At 64.0% G+C, this 13400-nt stretch overlaps 1 protein-coding gene across 1 annotated transcript; it reads left to right on the forward strand.

Annotated features, from left to right (window-relative positions):
* Positions 1-9298: 9298 nt before the first annotated feature.
* EN2 (engrailed homeobox 2) lies at positions 9299-13142 on the forward strand (the record flags this gene model as incomplete). The annotated part of the gene is made up of 2 exons (XM_079785464.1): positions 9299-9965; positions 12826-13142. The coding sequence occupies 2 exons, from the start codon at positions 9299-9301 to the stop codon at positions 13140-13142; spliced, it is 984 nt and encodes a 327-aa protein (XP_079641590.1).
* Between the last annotated feature and the right edge of the window lie 258 nt (positions 13143-13400).

The following is a 13400-nucleotide window of genomic DNA, read 5'->3' on the forward strand; positions in this document are numbered from 1 at the left end:
CCCTCCAGCGGGGGCGTTGCCGGTCCCCAGCTGCACCTGTGACGGGAGGTGAAGTTAGAGACCTACAATCACAAATCCCTTTCCATGACCAAAGCTTCCAAAACTGAAAGTCACCTTCCAACCTCATCCGGTGGCAACGCTGCCCCTGACCCTCCGAGGGGAGGTTCCTGCGCTCTTGCCGGGAAACATTGATCTGCCCGGCCAGGTCATACATGCACGCACGCTTCCCAGAATCAAGAAAGTCCTGGATGCGTCAGGAGCTAACGGACACTGGACATCCAGTGTCCTCTTCAGAAGACTGTAGTCAAGTCCATTCATTTATTCACTCATTCATTCATTCACGAAAGACTGTTTAGTGCAGCAGTTCTCAAAGTGTGGTCTGCGGATCCTGGGGGTCCCTGCGGCCCTTTCAGAGGGTGCACATGACTATTGGTACGGTTATGCTGAGTCCTCATCCACCTTCCCTGTGACACTGGCCCCCACGGCACGGGTACAGCTGCCAGAGGGTCCCGGCAATGGTGCCAGCAGCTGGGTGCCCTTGTCACCTTGTGAGGCAGAGTCAAGGAGACTGCGCTGGCCCCTTAGCCTCCATCCCCCGATCCTGTCCTCTGCTCTCTCTTCCATTCCGACCCCCCCTTACACTTTCCCGTGACTACCCTGGACCAACGCCCTCCCCCAAATACCGGCTTTATTAGGGATGCCCGGACACCCTGCTTCAGCGAGTCCCTCCCTGGGCGACTGAAAATGAGAAGGGTCACGGAGCGAGGAGCCGGAATCCCTCTAACCTCTGACCTCTCTCCTTCCTTTTAAGCACGTTCCCTACCCCCACCACGCCCCCAGCCTGCCGCTACCCCTTCCGCTTAATAGAAAAATAGCTCAGGCATTTAAAGTGCGGGCGGGCGGGAGGCTTAGGGGACCCAAGAGACCGATTCTCTTGAAGGCGCGCTTCCGACACGCAGGGGGACTTTCTAGCCGGGAAGGGGCCTGGGCGTGCGGACCCGGACAGCTGGCCTGGCCGGGGACCCCTCCGGACCCGCTCCCCTCCCCGGCGCCCACGCGGGGGGTGCTCCCCTACACGGGGGACAGCAGGGAGCCGCCCCCCGAAAGACTTTCATTTTAAAAGGGGCAGTGGGCGCTTTTGACCAGCACAGCTGCCTTGCGCGGGGACGCCCCGGCCAGGACGAGGTGATTCAGCCCGGGGCTCGGGCCGCGCCGACGCGCGAGGGTCGCGGCAGCCAGAATCTCAGGGTCCCCGCGGAGAGCCCTGCCCGGGGCGTTCTGGTGCGGAGGGGGCGGGAAACGCAGTGTCAGACCGTGACCCCCTCCCCCGCCAGGACACCCTTTCACTGGGCCCCGAGGGGCGGCTTTGAAGTCGGGGCTGGGCTCGGCCCCCGCCCGCGCGCGCGGACCCGCGTCCCCGCCGAGCCCCGCTTTGTCGCTGAGCGCTCCCTGCGCGGCGCAGCGGACCGCGGCGGGCGGGCGGCCTCTGATCGGTGAGCCGCGGAGAGCTCAGCGGCCCGACAACGCGCCCGGCTCGCCCTCCCCGGGGCTGCGCCTCCCGCGGGCGCTCGGGAGTGGGGGGCAAAGGCTTGCACCTCGGAGGAGAAGCCCGCCCCCCGGGGAGTCCGCCCCATAGATCAGGGCTGTGCGCTTCCGGGGCCCTTGCTGTCGACCCAAGAGTCCCGATGGGGCCGAGGTCCCCTCCCCGCCAGCCGCCAAAGAAGACCGAGCGCAGCAGGGGCGCACCCCAGGGGCCTGCTCCCAGCCAGGGGGCGCGGGTGCAGACCCTCCCCGCCTCCCCGGCAGGGCGGGCGCCGGACCACAGCGCCCCCTCCCACCCTCTTGGGGCACCGCAAGGCACCCGGCAAGACACGAGCAATCACTCCTAAAACCACGCTTCCCGGGATTCGCTGAAGACTCAGACGCGCAGGGGAGAGGGAGGAACCTGCCTCGGGACACCCCTCACCCCCGCGCCGGGGGACTGGCCCTCGAGGCTCCCCGAGGGACGCCCTGGTTCCACCCGCCGCAGCGGCGAAGCGGGAGGAGTTCGGGGAGGGGTCGAGGAGCCGCGCCGACTGAGGCAGGAAGGAAAAGGGCGGGTCAGACCCGACGAGCAAAGGCCAGTGCCCCCCACCCCACGGCACACGGGCCGCTGCCGCCGCGCGCGTCCTGCCAGGCCGGCGTCCAGGGAAACGCGGCGGGGCTGCTCCGCCGCCGGCGCGGAGACCAAGGCCCGGGCGGGGAGCCCGCGTTCGCGCTCGGCTGGGACGCCTCCAGGCCGCTCCCGGGGCCGCGGGGAAGGCGGCCCCCTCTCCCGCCCCGCAGAGCGGAGCGGACCCTCGCGTGGTGCCCGGGGTGAGCCTCCCTCTTCCCAGACCCGAGCAGGGCCCGCGCCGCCCCCACCAGCCGGGAGCCAGGAACGCGAGGCGCCTCGGTGCCCGGGCCGCGCAGCGAGCACCGCCGCTCTCTTTGCTTTCCACGTCGTGTTTTCTAGTTGTTTCCGCTGCGGAGCGGACATTCCCGCCAGCAGGAAGCCTGGGGCCTGCATTCGGCCCCTCGGCCCAGGCGGACACGCGCCTCTTAGGCGATCTCGATCCAAAATCCCTTCTGGCTCCGACTGCGGAGCGAGGCTTCCCGCCGACCGAGCCTGGGCGCCGCGCCCGCCGTCCCGGCCGAGCCTGCCGCGGGCCCTCGCGGGGCCGGCTGAAGTGCCATCTGCAAATGAGACAGAAAACCTAAGTGCCCAAAGGTGTGTGTGTTCGGGGGACCCGAACTCTGCCTCTGGGCGCCGTCTGCCACGCCTGGGCACCAACCTTCCGGTGGCCATCGGCCTCGGCCCCCTCCCAGGCGGGGAGCCCCCACTCCCTACCCACCCCCCCACCCCACCCCCAGCATCGGCAACCCCGAGGCTGCGCGCCGCCGAAGTGGGCCCCGGCAGTGAGAGCCGGAGCTGCAGTGGGCGGCTAATTAGAACCGCTCGCCTTGCTCGCTCGGAAGGCGGGAGGTGTAAATCCCGAGGAATTCGGGGCATTGGCTGCGTCTGCGGGAATCCTGCGCCGACCCCGCTCTCTCTGCGCCGCGGAGGCTCCAGATGGCCCAGGGCCCTGAACTCTGCCGCGTCCAGAGGCTGCTGTGTCTCAGGGGATTGAGTGAGAGACACACACAACCTGGAACTCCGCCGCCAGTGCGGCCCAGAGGCCGTCTGCTGAGACGTGGGTTTTTAAAGAAGGACTGGGAAGGGAAGGGTGGCTTTGGAGGAGAAAAGGCACCTCGCCGCTTCCTCAGCGGAAAGTGTTGCTTTGCTGGGCTTTTCCTGAAGAGGGTGAGCCAGCTGGGGTGGGGGAGCTGGGGGGGGGGGTGCGCCGGGACGGAGTCCGGCCCTAAGGACAGCGGCCCCTGCCTGGGGAGGGTGTGGGCTTGGTCAGCAGCCCCGGAAGCAGTCAACAGGCAGGCACCACCCTGCGGCTGGCACCGGGCTCTGGCCTGGGCTCTCGGAGCTCCTGACCAGCCTTTGTGCCCCTCCAAGGGCAGCGCTGGTCCCCGCAGTTCTAGCTTCGCCCCGGGATTGACGGGCTGGGACCGAGCCCCCTCCCCACACGCCAGATACTCACGCTAAATGACCAACTTCGTCAAACTCAGTGGAACTGATCAATCATTTAATCTAGTACAGGGAATTCTAAATTTAATCCACAATTTAGTTTCACACTTACAGTAAACCACATATTTTAATATACAGGGTGTCCCAAAAATGTATACTCACACTTTGAATAATTATAAAGGCAGTGCTAATTAAAATACATTCCATGTTCAAAATTGGGCTATCCACTGTTAAAGTATGCATATGTCTTTTGGGGACACCCTGTATTTCTCTTTGATAAAGGAAAAAGTAAATCAATTCCATGACTAATTTAAGCAGGTTATTTAAAAACCTGTGTCCCCCACCTACGCAGTGCACAAGGCAGGAGCCGCGCCCCAGCGAAGCGGCATTCCGTTATTAACTGGGTAAAATGATTTAGGTGTTTTCTCCCGAACTTGCCTAAAATTCTGGAACTCTCCTGCCACTCCAATCGTTTTGCTAAAATACGGTAAAGCTGGGGTGCATGCGTTTACGGGGCCCGAGCCTCTGTGCTGACCCGTGTCTGGGGGCCAAAGAACAGAGCCCTGGTGCTCGGAGAGGGGAAGCAGGTGTTGGGCGTTCCATGTGAAAAGCTTGTTTTCCTTCCAAAGGTCAAAAGGAGGCTGGCGAACAGATACTAGAATTTCTTCCGTTGTTTGTAAGTAATTGTAAGATCGGAGGGAGCGGCGGCCTGCCTTCAGACCCCCCATCCCCACAGGTTTTTGTTCTCGCTGGGTGTGCGAGGTGTGAGCTGTACAAGCTGCTCTTCAAACCTCCCCCAACCAGCTCTTCTGTTCGCCTCTGGATTGCTCAGACTGTTTTCCTCTGGGTCCCTGCCGTTCTGAGGGGATTCCCCTTCGGGGTGAGGTGTCAGGCGGGGGGGGGGGGGGGGGCATCTGTATGACTCCCAGAGGGCCCCGCCAGCCTGGGCTCCCAGCCGATGCCAGGGCCCACCTCCCGGGCAGGGGCCCAGCTTCCAGAGGGGGCCAGCTTTTCCGGGGTTAAGGACAGCGGTGACAGTGTGAGGACACGGGAAAGGGTTCCCAGGACACAGATGATTCCCAAGGACAGTCAGGATGTCTAAGGCAGGAGACCCCAGCCGGCAGCAACCCACGGAGGGCGGTGTGGGAGAGTCTTCCTCACTGTCCTTAGAAGCTCTGTTTTCAGGAGAAGCAGGTTCTAGGAGGTTCTGCATGGAAGTCTCCGGCTCTGGAGACGGCCGCCCTGTGCGCAGCTCCCGGCCTGCCCAGCCAGCACTGGGGCTGAGCGTCAAAAGGAGGTCCTTTCGCTGCGGCCTTGGCAGGAGCCTGTCTCCATGGGGGCCGTCGCCAGGGGGGCCTCACCCACTTCCTGACCCAGCACCGAGGGGGCTGTGGCTGAGCACAAACCACTTCTGCTCCCGCCCTTGGGGCAGGCCCAGACCAGCAAGGCCAATGCCCACCGCCCTCCTCCGGCTCCGGCTCCGGCTGTGGCTGAAGGGTGCCTCTGGCTGGGCCCCTGGGCGGCCTGGGGCCGAACAGCCCTGAGACAAAGGCAGGTGCCCCACCCCCCTTTCCAGGCACCACTGCTGCATTTAACCCCTCCCTTCCTGGGTTACTCTTAGCCATCGTGGCCCCGGGCCACAGTGTCCCCAACCCTGGCCCGCTTTCGGCCTTTGTCTACAGGCTGGGGCGCAGCGCTTCGCAAGGACCGAGGGCGGCTCTTGCCCCAGCTCAGGGCTCACTTCTGGTTGTGCTGAGGTCCGGTGTCGCTCTCCCAAACTGGGGGGCATGTCTACCAGCCCAGTGCCCACGCCCCCAGGGCGAACCCGCTGTCATGGCAGTGGTTCCCCCAGTGTCCCTCACCCGCCTAGAGGAGTGTGGGAAGTGAGGGGCAGCAGGGCCTCCAGAAAAGCCACCCTCCTCCGGCCTAGTTTTAAGAAAAAGCAGGGAGGGGCCTGGTTCCACAGCCAGGCACCCCAGTCTCCAGGAACCTCTGCCACCCTCAGGTGCCAGACGTTATTTGTGGCACCACTGGCGTGAACCCTCCTGTCAGAGAGCCTCTCCACCCCACCCCCACCCCAGTCCGCGCAGACCCGGGAGGAAGCAGGGCTGTCCTCAGGAAGCCGCGCCCCTCCCGCCAGAGGAGAAGGGCTGGCGCACCCCAGCGGGGCCTGCTTGGGGAGACACTGTGTCCGGAGGTGGCCTGCCTGGTTGCACAGAGACCGAGCCTGAGGGCCTCAGCAGGTCCGGGTTGGAGAAAGGGGCGCAGGCCGGCTGGGCCCAGGGCCGCAGAGACTTGGAAAGGCAGGCTCCCCGGCCCCCGCCGGAAAAGCACACACAGCCAGGGCGGTGCCCCAGATCCAGCGAGAGGCCAGGTTGGGCCTCCAGCACGTTTTTGAAGCTTCTGGAAACAGCTGGAGATTTCCATGTAAGACAGGATCCTCTCTGCCCCTGAGCAAACCCACTGTGTGCAGCTTTGGCCCAAATCCCACAGCCTCCCCGCTGCCTGCTGGATGGTGCCCACTCTCAAGGCTGACTTTGATGTTTGGGTGGGCTCTGGGAAGCCTGAGATGCCCACCCCCCAATTATTGCTCTCCTCACTCCTTTCTCTGCTCCTGCTGCATCACCCCGTACCCCCCGCCCCCGCCCCCCAGGCCAGTAACCCAGGAGTGCCCCTCCTTCCGTGCAGCCTGGAGGCCCCCAAGTCCCGGTTTGCCAGGAGAGTGCGCTTGCTCGGGGAGTTGGGGTCTGGGTCACAGGAAGGAACACAGCAGGAGTCCCCACCTGGGCTCATTTAATGCCCAGGCGCTCAGAAGCAAGTGCCCAAGAAACGAAAGTATTTCTCAGGAGGCGGCCTACCTGGTTTTCAGGGGGTGACTGAGAAATTAGCCTGGACCGCTTTGCAGGGATCCGAGGGCCCTGGGCCGTCACTCCACGCCCCCTGCCTTCAGGAGACCCCAAGGGACTGGATGCTCCCCGAGCTGTAGGCACTTCCCCCAAACCTTAACCATGTGTCAACAGGGTGTTCCCACAAACCCCAGCAGCTCCATGTTCCTAGGGGCAGGCACATGAAACTGTGGGGTTTCATTTTCTGAGACCCAGGCAGTGTCCCTGGCAGGTGTGTGCTTAGCCAGGTAATTTAGTGATAACCCTTCCAAATGGGGGGGGGGGAGGGGCGAGGAACATTTGTGAGTCACCCCAAGGGAGTAGTGGCTTCCCCACCCTACTTGAATCTCACAGGGGACCCATGAGCTCCCCATCTGCCTCCAGAGCCTACCCACACCCAGCACCTACATGCCTCCACCCCTTTGGTGGCCAGCCCAGGTCCTCCTTCTGTCCTCCATGCCCCTCCTCCTGGGGCCAGGTCCCACCGGAGCAGCTGCTGCACTGGAGCCTGCAGTGGGCCAGTGGGCGAAAGGGGACAGGACCTGGGGGCACAGGAGCAGAGCTGAGCTGGGCTGGGGAAGGTCGGGGCCTGGCCGTCACTCTGCCTGGAGGGCTGCTTGCAGACCTGCCCCCTCCCTGGCCGGGCAGCACTTGGCAGGCAGTCCCTGACCCAGAGCCTCCTCCGCACTGGCACGGGCCTCAGCTGTTTGGCACCCTAAGCTGCCGCCTCTGCCCCTCCGCAGGCCAGTCCTGGGGCACCCGACGCCACCTCCTCTCCCCTCTTTCCTCTCCACCCCTCTTTCCACCAAGGGCACTTTTATTGTGCCAATGCTCCTGCACCCTCAGAATTGCCCTTTTGGGTGTTTTCTCAAAGTTTGCAAATTTCAATAAAAATGCATTTTAAATGATGGACAGGTACTCCTGGGGTAACCAAGGGTGTTGGGGGTCAGGAGAGAGGAGCTTTCTGGCAGGACCCTGAGGGAGAAGGGGAGAGAAGAGGAAATAGAAATTCAATTTGGACATCTGACAGCAGCTGGAAAGGAAGTTTCAAAAGGGACAGAGGAAGGAGGGGAGGGGAAAACAAATCCCCCCACCATGTAATTCCTGATCCCCTTTTCGGATGGGCCCTGCTCCTCAGTGAAACTAGTTTAAGGAATTTAAGACTAAGAAAACGAGGTGGAAGGCCTCGGAGCAGGGCGTGTGGTTGGCTAGGAATTTCCAAACCCGACGACTGTTTGACCCCCATGCGCCTTTATTTCTCCCTCCCACGGAGCCCGAAATCTGCTCCCGCGCTCCTCCAGATCCACCTGCCCATTCTGAGGATGGGTGTCCCCAGGGGACCTTGCCTTCTGCACGCGCCGTTCTGCACACGCACACGCACACGCACACACACGCACACTTACAGTAAGTGTCTGCAGGAGGAGGGTCCTGAGCGCCAGCTCTGCGTTCAACACAGGAACCTGCCCGTCACCAAAGTCAAACGTAAGTGACAACTGCCCTCTCCATAGCGAGGAACGCGGGCTACAAAAGTCCCTTTGTATCTCGGCAGCCTATTTAATATGATTTATGCATTTTGTGCAAGGAATTGTGGGATTTTTCCCCACGGTAAACAATATGGAAATGTTAAAAATTGCAATCTCTCAGACCGTGTGTGCGGCCGCACACCAGGGTGACCGGAGAATGCCACCGCGGGGGTTCCTTCGGTCCCAGCGACGGGAAAGCGCGTTCGAGCGCAGGGGACGCCGTCAGGGTCTCGCGGATTCGGGGCTCCCGCACCCCGAGCCAGAGGACGCGGCTGCTTTAAGGGAGGGAGGGGCGGCGGGGGCGGGGCGGGGCGGCGGGAGCCTCCTGTCATCCAGCCGCGGTTGGCGCGTCACGTGGGCGCGAGACGCTGCGGCCATTGGCCCGAGGCACGTGTCCATGAGACCGGCCCGCGACGTCACTCGAGGGGGCTCTGTTAAAAATAAGAACAAAATCCAGAGTGAAAGTGTCTCAGGTTGCGCTAAGTGGCCTGGAAATTTCCGAGCCGGCGCGGAGGTCTCGGCCGCGAGGGCGCGCAGACGGCGAGGGAGCGCGGGCATCCCGGCCCGGCCCGGCCCGGCGCAGCCTCTACTTCTCACCCATGCGGCTCGGGCCGCGGGGCTCGGCGGGACTCGGCGGGGGCGCGGCCGCACGCAGGTGGGGCGCCCGGGCCCGCAGCGGGGCGGCGGCCGAGCTCAGCGCGGGCCCGCGGGCCTCCATGTGCGTGCTGGCAGCGGCGGACGTGCTGACCGCCGGCGCCCCGCACCCTCGAGGGCCGGCCCGGGCGCGCGGGCGAGGGCGGCCGGGAGGCGGCGGCGGCCGGAGCAGGCCCGGGCGGGCGTAAGCGCCGAGGAGCGCGCTGCCTGCATGCGCGCAGCTCCAGCCCGGGGCGGCCACTGCGGCAGCGCGGGCAGCGCGGGAGGCAGAGGCAGCCGCACGCGGAGAGGAGCGCGGAGCCCGGAGGCGCCCCGCGTCCCTGCAGGACCATTGTGACTGCCCAGCGCCCGCGCGCCCTGCCGACGGGGGGACCAGACTTTTGAATCTCCCGGCTTGGGGCACGGGGCAACTCTTGGTATTTTCGAACTCAACTCGTGGATTGGAACGGCTCCGCTCCGAGCGCGGCCGGCGACTTGCAGGACCCTAGCCCTGGCCGCGGCCCCTGCACACGCCCTTGGAAGACTCGGCGGGGTGGAGGCGCGGGCCGGCTGCGGGGGTCCCCTTGTGCGCCGCCGGCGGGCAGCGGGCTGATTGGAGGGGTCCCCGGAGAAACGATTTGGAATTCGTCGTGAACAGCATGGAGGAGAATGACTCCAAGCCCAGCGACGCAGCGGCGGCGGAGGGGCAGTGGCAGCCAGAATCCAGCCCCAGTGGCGGCGCGGGAGGCGGCGGCGGCAGCAGCCCCGGCGATGCAGACACCGGACGCCGGCGGGCACTGGTGCTGCCAGCGGTCCTGCAGGTGCCGGGCAACCACCAGCACCCTCACCGCATCACCAACTTCTTCATCGACAACATCCTGCGGCCCGAGTTCGGCCGGAGAAAGGACGCAGGGACCTGCTGTGCCGGCGCGGGCGGAGGAAGAAGCGGCGAAGGCGGCGCGGGCGGTGCGGACAGAGGCGGCGGCGCGGGTGGCGCCGACCAGCTCCTGGGGTCTGCCCGGGAGCCCCGGCCGAGAGCGCCCTGTACGCCGGGTGCCGGCGGGCCGCTGCCAGGCGGCGGCGGCGAGTCTCCGGGCGAAGGGGAAGGAGGCTCCAAGGCGCTCTCGCTGCACGGCGACGCAAAGAAAGGCAGCGACCCCAGCGGCCCCCTGGACGGGGCGCTCAAGGCCCGCGGCTTGGGGGGCGGCGACCTGTCCTTGAGCTCAGACTCGGACAGCTCGCAGGCCAGCGCCACGCTGGGCGCGCAGCCCATGCTCTGGCCGGCGTGGGTCTACTGCACGCGCTACTCGGACCGGCCTTCCTCAGGTGAGCCCGGGGGACCCTACGGGGCCGCGCTGGCGCGGGAACTTACCGGGGAAGAAGGCACCGGGACCCCCTCCCCCCAAGTACACAAAGACGCTCACAGCGACATTTTGTGCGGCTGCCGCTGGCCCGGGCTGCGGCCAGGGGGCGAGGGCGCAGGATCAGCTCGCCGGGGTGTGCAGACTTCTTAGAACGGCAGGAGCGGCAGGACCTGCTCTCTCTCGCCTTTCGGGGCCTCTCCGCGCAGCCCCGAGCCCCCATCCCCTGGCTGGAGTTTATTTGGTGGGAAACGGGGGTGGCTGGGAGCCCGGCCGGCGGCTCGCCGCTCAACCCCTTCTCCGATCCTTCCAACTCAGTCTAGATCCGGGCCCCACGAGTAGCTCTCCGCAGACCTAGATTCCTCCTCGACCCAGAAACCCCCGATGCAGCCCGGAAGAAAGAGCGGCTGCAGCTCTTTCCTCGGCCCCTCGCCGGCGCTGCCCACGGCGCGGGAGCCGGAGAGGGCAGGCGGAAACAGGCGCCCTTCGCTCTCATCCCAGTGTTATTTGCACGCCTCGCACACAGCTTGGAGGAGGGGGACTGCGGTGCCCCCCAGAGAAGGGAACTTCTCCCTGAGGCTTCCCGGGGCTGCTCCCGGGCGGGGAAGGGGCAGGTTGTGGGGAGGGGTGTGTAGGAGCCGGAGTCTCTCACAGGTCTGGGTTTTAAAAAGCCAAGGCCAAGTCCTCGTGAGAACCCCAGCTGCCCTGAGTGCGGGTCTGTCCCCAGCTGGCAACGGACCCCCTGCCCCAACCCTCGAGTGTTTCGCAGAGATTGTGTACCCAGGCCGCAGCACAACCAGTCACCCTGCTGCTTTGCTGCTGCCCTGTCTGTCTCTCTCATGAAACCCAAATTTCTTCAGTTAGATCTGAAATTTGCGCCATTGTTCTCGCCTCCCTCCTTTGTTAATATTTAATTAACATAGAGGCTCACAATGGGGCCGCGAGGAGCCTCGCTGGCTTTGTGCGCCGGGGAGCAGCCCGCCAAACCCAGCCCCGAGGAGCCGGCAGCGGCCGGAGCAGCGGGGTCTTCCCGGCTGAAAACAACAAACAAACCCTGTGAGATCACGTTCGCTCCTTGGGGTTTCAGGAAAGAGCGAGGCAGAGTTTTCTTGCTGAGGTTTGGTTCTGTTTCCGAGACTCCTACGTGTTTCGTTTGGAAAGAAAATCCAGGAAGAAAGGGAACTAAAAATTCTGCTTTTGGGGAGATTTTCTTTCCCTAAACGAGTGAACTAGTGTGTGTGTGTGTGGGGGGGGGGGACTGTTCTGTGTCTGCAGGAACCCCAGCAGCAGAGGAGTTTGGGGGCAAGTGTGCCTCTGGGGCGAGGGAGGGAGTGGAGACGGAACTGGCCCCTGGAAGCAGAGGCCGGTGCACACCGCCTGGTCCTTTCGGCCGCACAGAGCCACCCTGCCCCTCCTGCAGCCGGGGCCTGGCCCACCGCCCCCATCTGCACCGTGGGGATCAAGGCCGGGCCTGGGCTTTGGTGCTGGTGCCTGCACTGTGCGTGGATGGCCCCTGGGGCGAGGGCGGGAGTGTGCGTGTTTTATCATCTAAAAGGCCAGGAGTTTGAGCCCTACCACCCCTGGGACCCTCTCTGGTGCCCACGGCCCCGCTGTGGGAGTCTTCCTCCCCGGAGAGAGAGAGCTTGGCTGGGTCAGCCTCCATGCCCACTGGCTCCCCAGACCATCCCCAGCCCTGGGCTCAGCACAGCCTGGAGCTGTGGACCCCCACCCCCAGGTCCCGGTGGGTTGGGTGGGGGTGCAGCATGCAGGGTGGGCTGGGGACTGGGTGGGGACCTGGGGTTCTGGCTGCCCAACGTCTAGTCTCCAGCCACAGGCACCTTCTTAGACGTTGAGGTGGGGAGTGCCCCAAAGCTGATTCACTCACTTCACAGATGGAGACCCAGAGGTGCACCCCCGCACCCCCAGCAGCCTCCATGGCCCCCCTCTCACACACCCTCTCGGCGAGTGAGCTTGACCAACAAAAAGAAAATGCCTCCCCCTGCACTGCTGGGCCTTTGCAGACGGCGGGGTCCTGGGAGCCTTACCACCACTTCCCAAGTGAGGAGAAGGCCCTAGCCTAGGAGACCTCAGTGGGGGCTCCGGCGGGGGCGGGGGCAGGCAGCTGAGGTCAGCCAGCAGGGACAGGCTCTCCCTCGGTGCTGGGGGACCCAGGAGACTTGGTGGGGCTGCTTCCACCCAGAGGACACTTGTGCTCCTGTCCTTAAAGGAAACAATAAACTTGGGCTTACAGGGCCAGTGTGTGTGTGTGTGTGTGTGTGTGTGTGTGTGTGTGGCGGGGGGGGGGGTGTGGAGGCAGATATCTGGGCCCCTCCCGTTATCAGGACCCACAGCCCTTGGCACCCTCTGGGTGTCCCCTGTGAGGTTCCTGTGGGAGCCCCTCCACAGCCCCAGAGCTTCTGCTACTCTGCCCTCCCCCATTCTTTCCCCTCATCTCTGGCCCAGCACCTATGCCTGCCCCTCTGTTCCTGGACAGAGCCTCGGGGAGGGCTAGCAAGGCCCGCCAGGCGTCTAGGGCTGCTTTCCTCCAGGACTTTCCCTTCTGCCTGGAGACTTCTCCACGCAGTCTGCCCTGCACCCCACTCCACCCTCACTAGGCTTCGCTGGCCCATAGCTGTCTTTCCGGGGTTGGGACCTGGTGGTGGTTGCCAGCCCACGCCCAGTCCCCCCAAGTCCAGCCCAGAGACCTTGGGCGCCTCCCTCCGCAGCCTGCGTCCTCGTCCTCCGGCGCTGGTGGAGCGATCTGCGTCTGAGCCAGCAGGCAGGTCTGCAGCCCCTGACCAGCATTCTCTCCTCCACACCCCCAGGCCCCAGGTCCCGGAAACCAAAGAAGAAGAACCCCAACAAAGAGGACAAGCGGCCACGCACAGCCTTCACCGCGGAGCAGCTGCAGAGGCTCAAGGCTGAGTTCCAGACCAACAGGTACCTGACGGAGCAGCGGCGCCAGAGCCTGGCCCAGGAGCTGGGCCTCAATGAGTCGCAGATCAAGATCTGGTTCCAGAACAAGCGCGCCAAGATCAAGAAGGCCACGGGCAATAAGAACACGCTGGCGGTGCACCTGATGGCGCAGGGCCTGTACAACCACTCCACCGCCGCCAAGGAGGGCAAGTCCGACAGCGAGTAGGCGCCCGTCTCCTCCCTGCGCGTCTCTGTGCGCGCGAAACAATGCAATAATTTAAAGTTATCAAAAAGGGCAAGTGTACAAAAATTATACCAGCATTCCTAGTGAAAAGATCGTGTGTTAGCTATGGTTCTGCAATATTCTATGTGTATATAATTTACAGGTGATGTAAAATCCAAAATATCTGACTATAAAATATTTTTTTTATTTTTGTGTGTTTGAAATTATGCTAATTTTATGATTTTATTTTTTTGCGAAGGG

This window comes from Cnephaeus nilssonii (assembly GCF_951640355.1).
Source record: "Cnephaeus nilssonii genome assembly, chromosome: 12".
NCBI classification, from domain to species: domain Eukaryota; kingdom Metazoa; phylum Chordata; class Mammalia; order Chiroptera; family Vespertilionidae; genus Cnephaeus; species Cnephaeus nilssonii.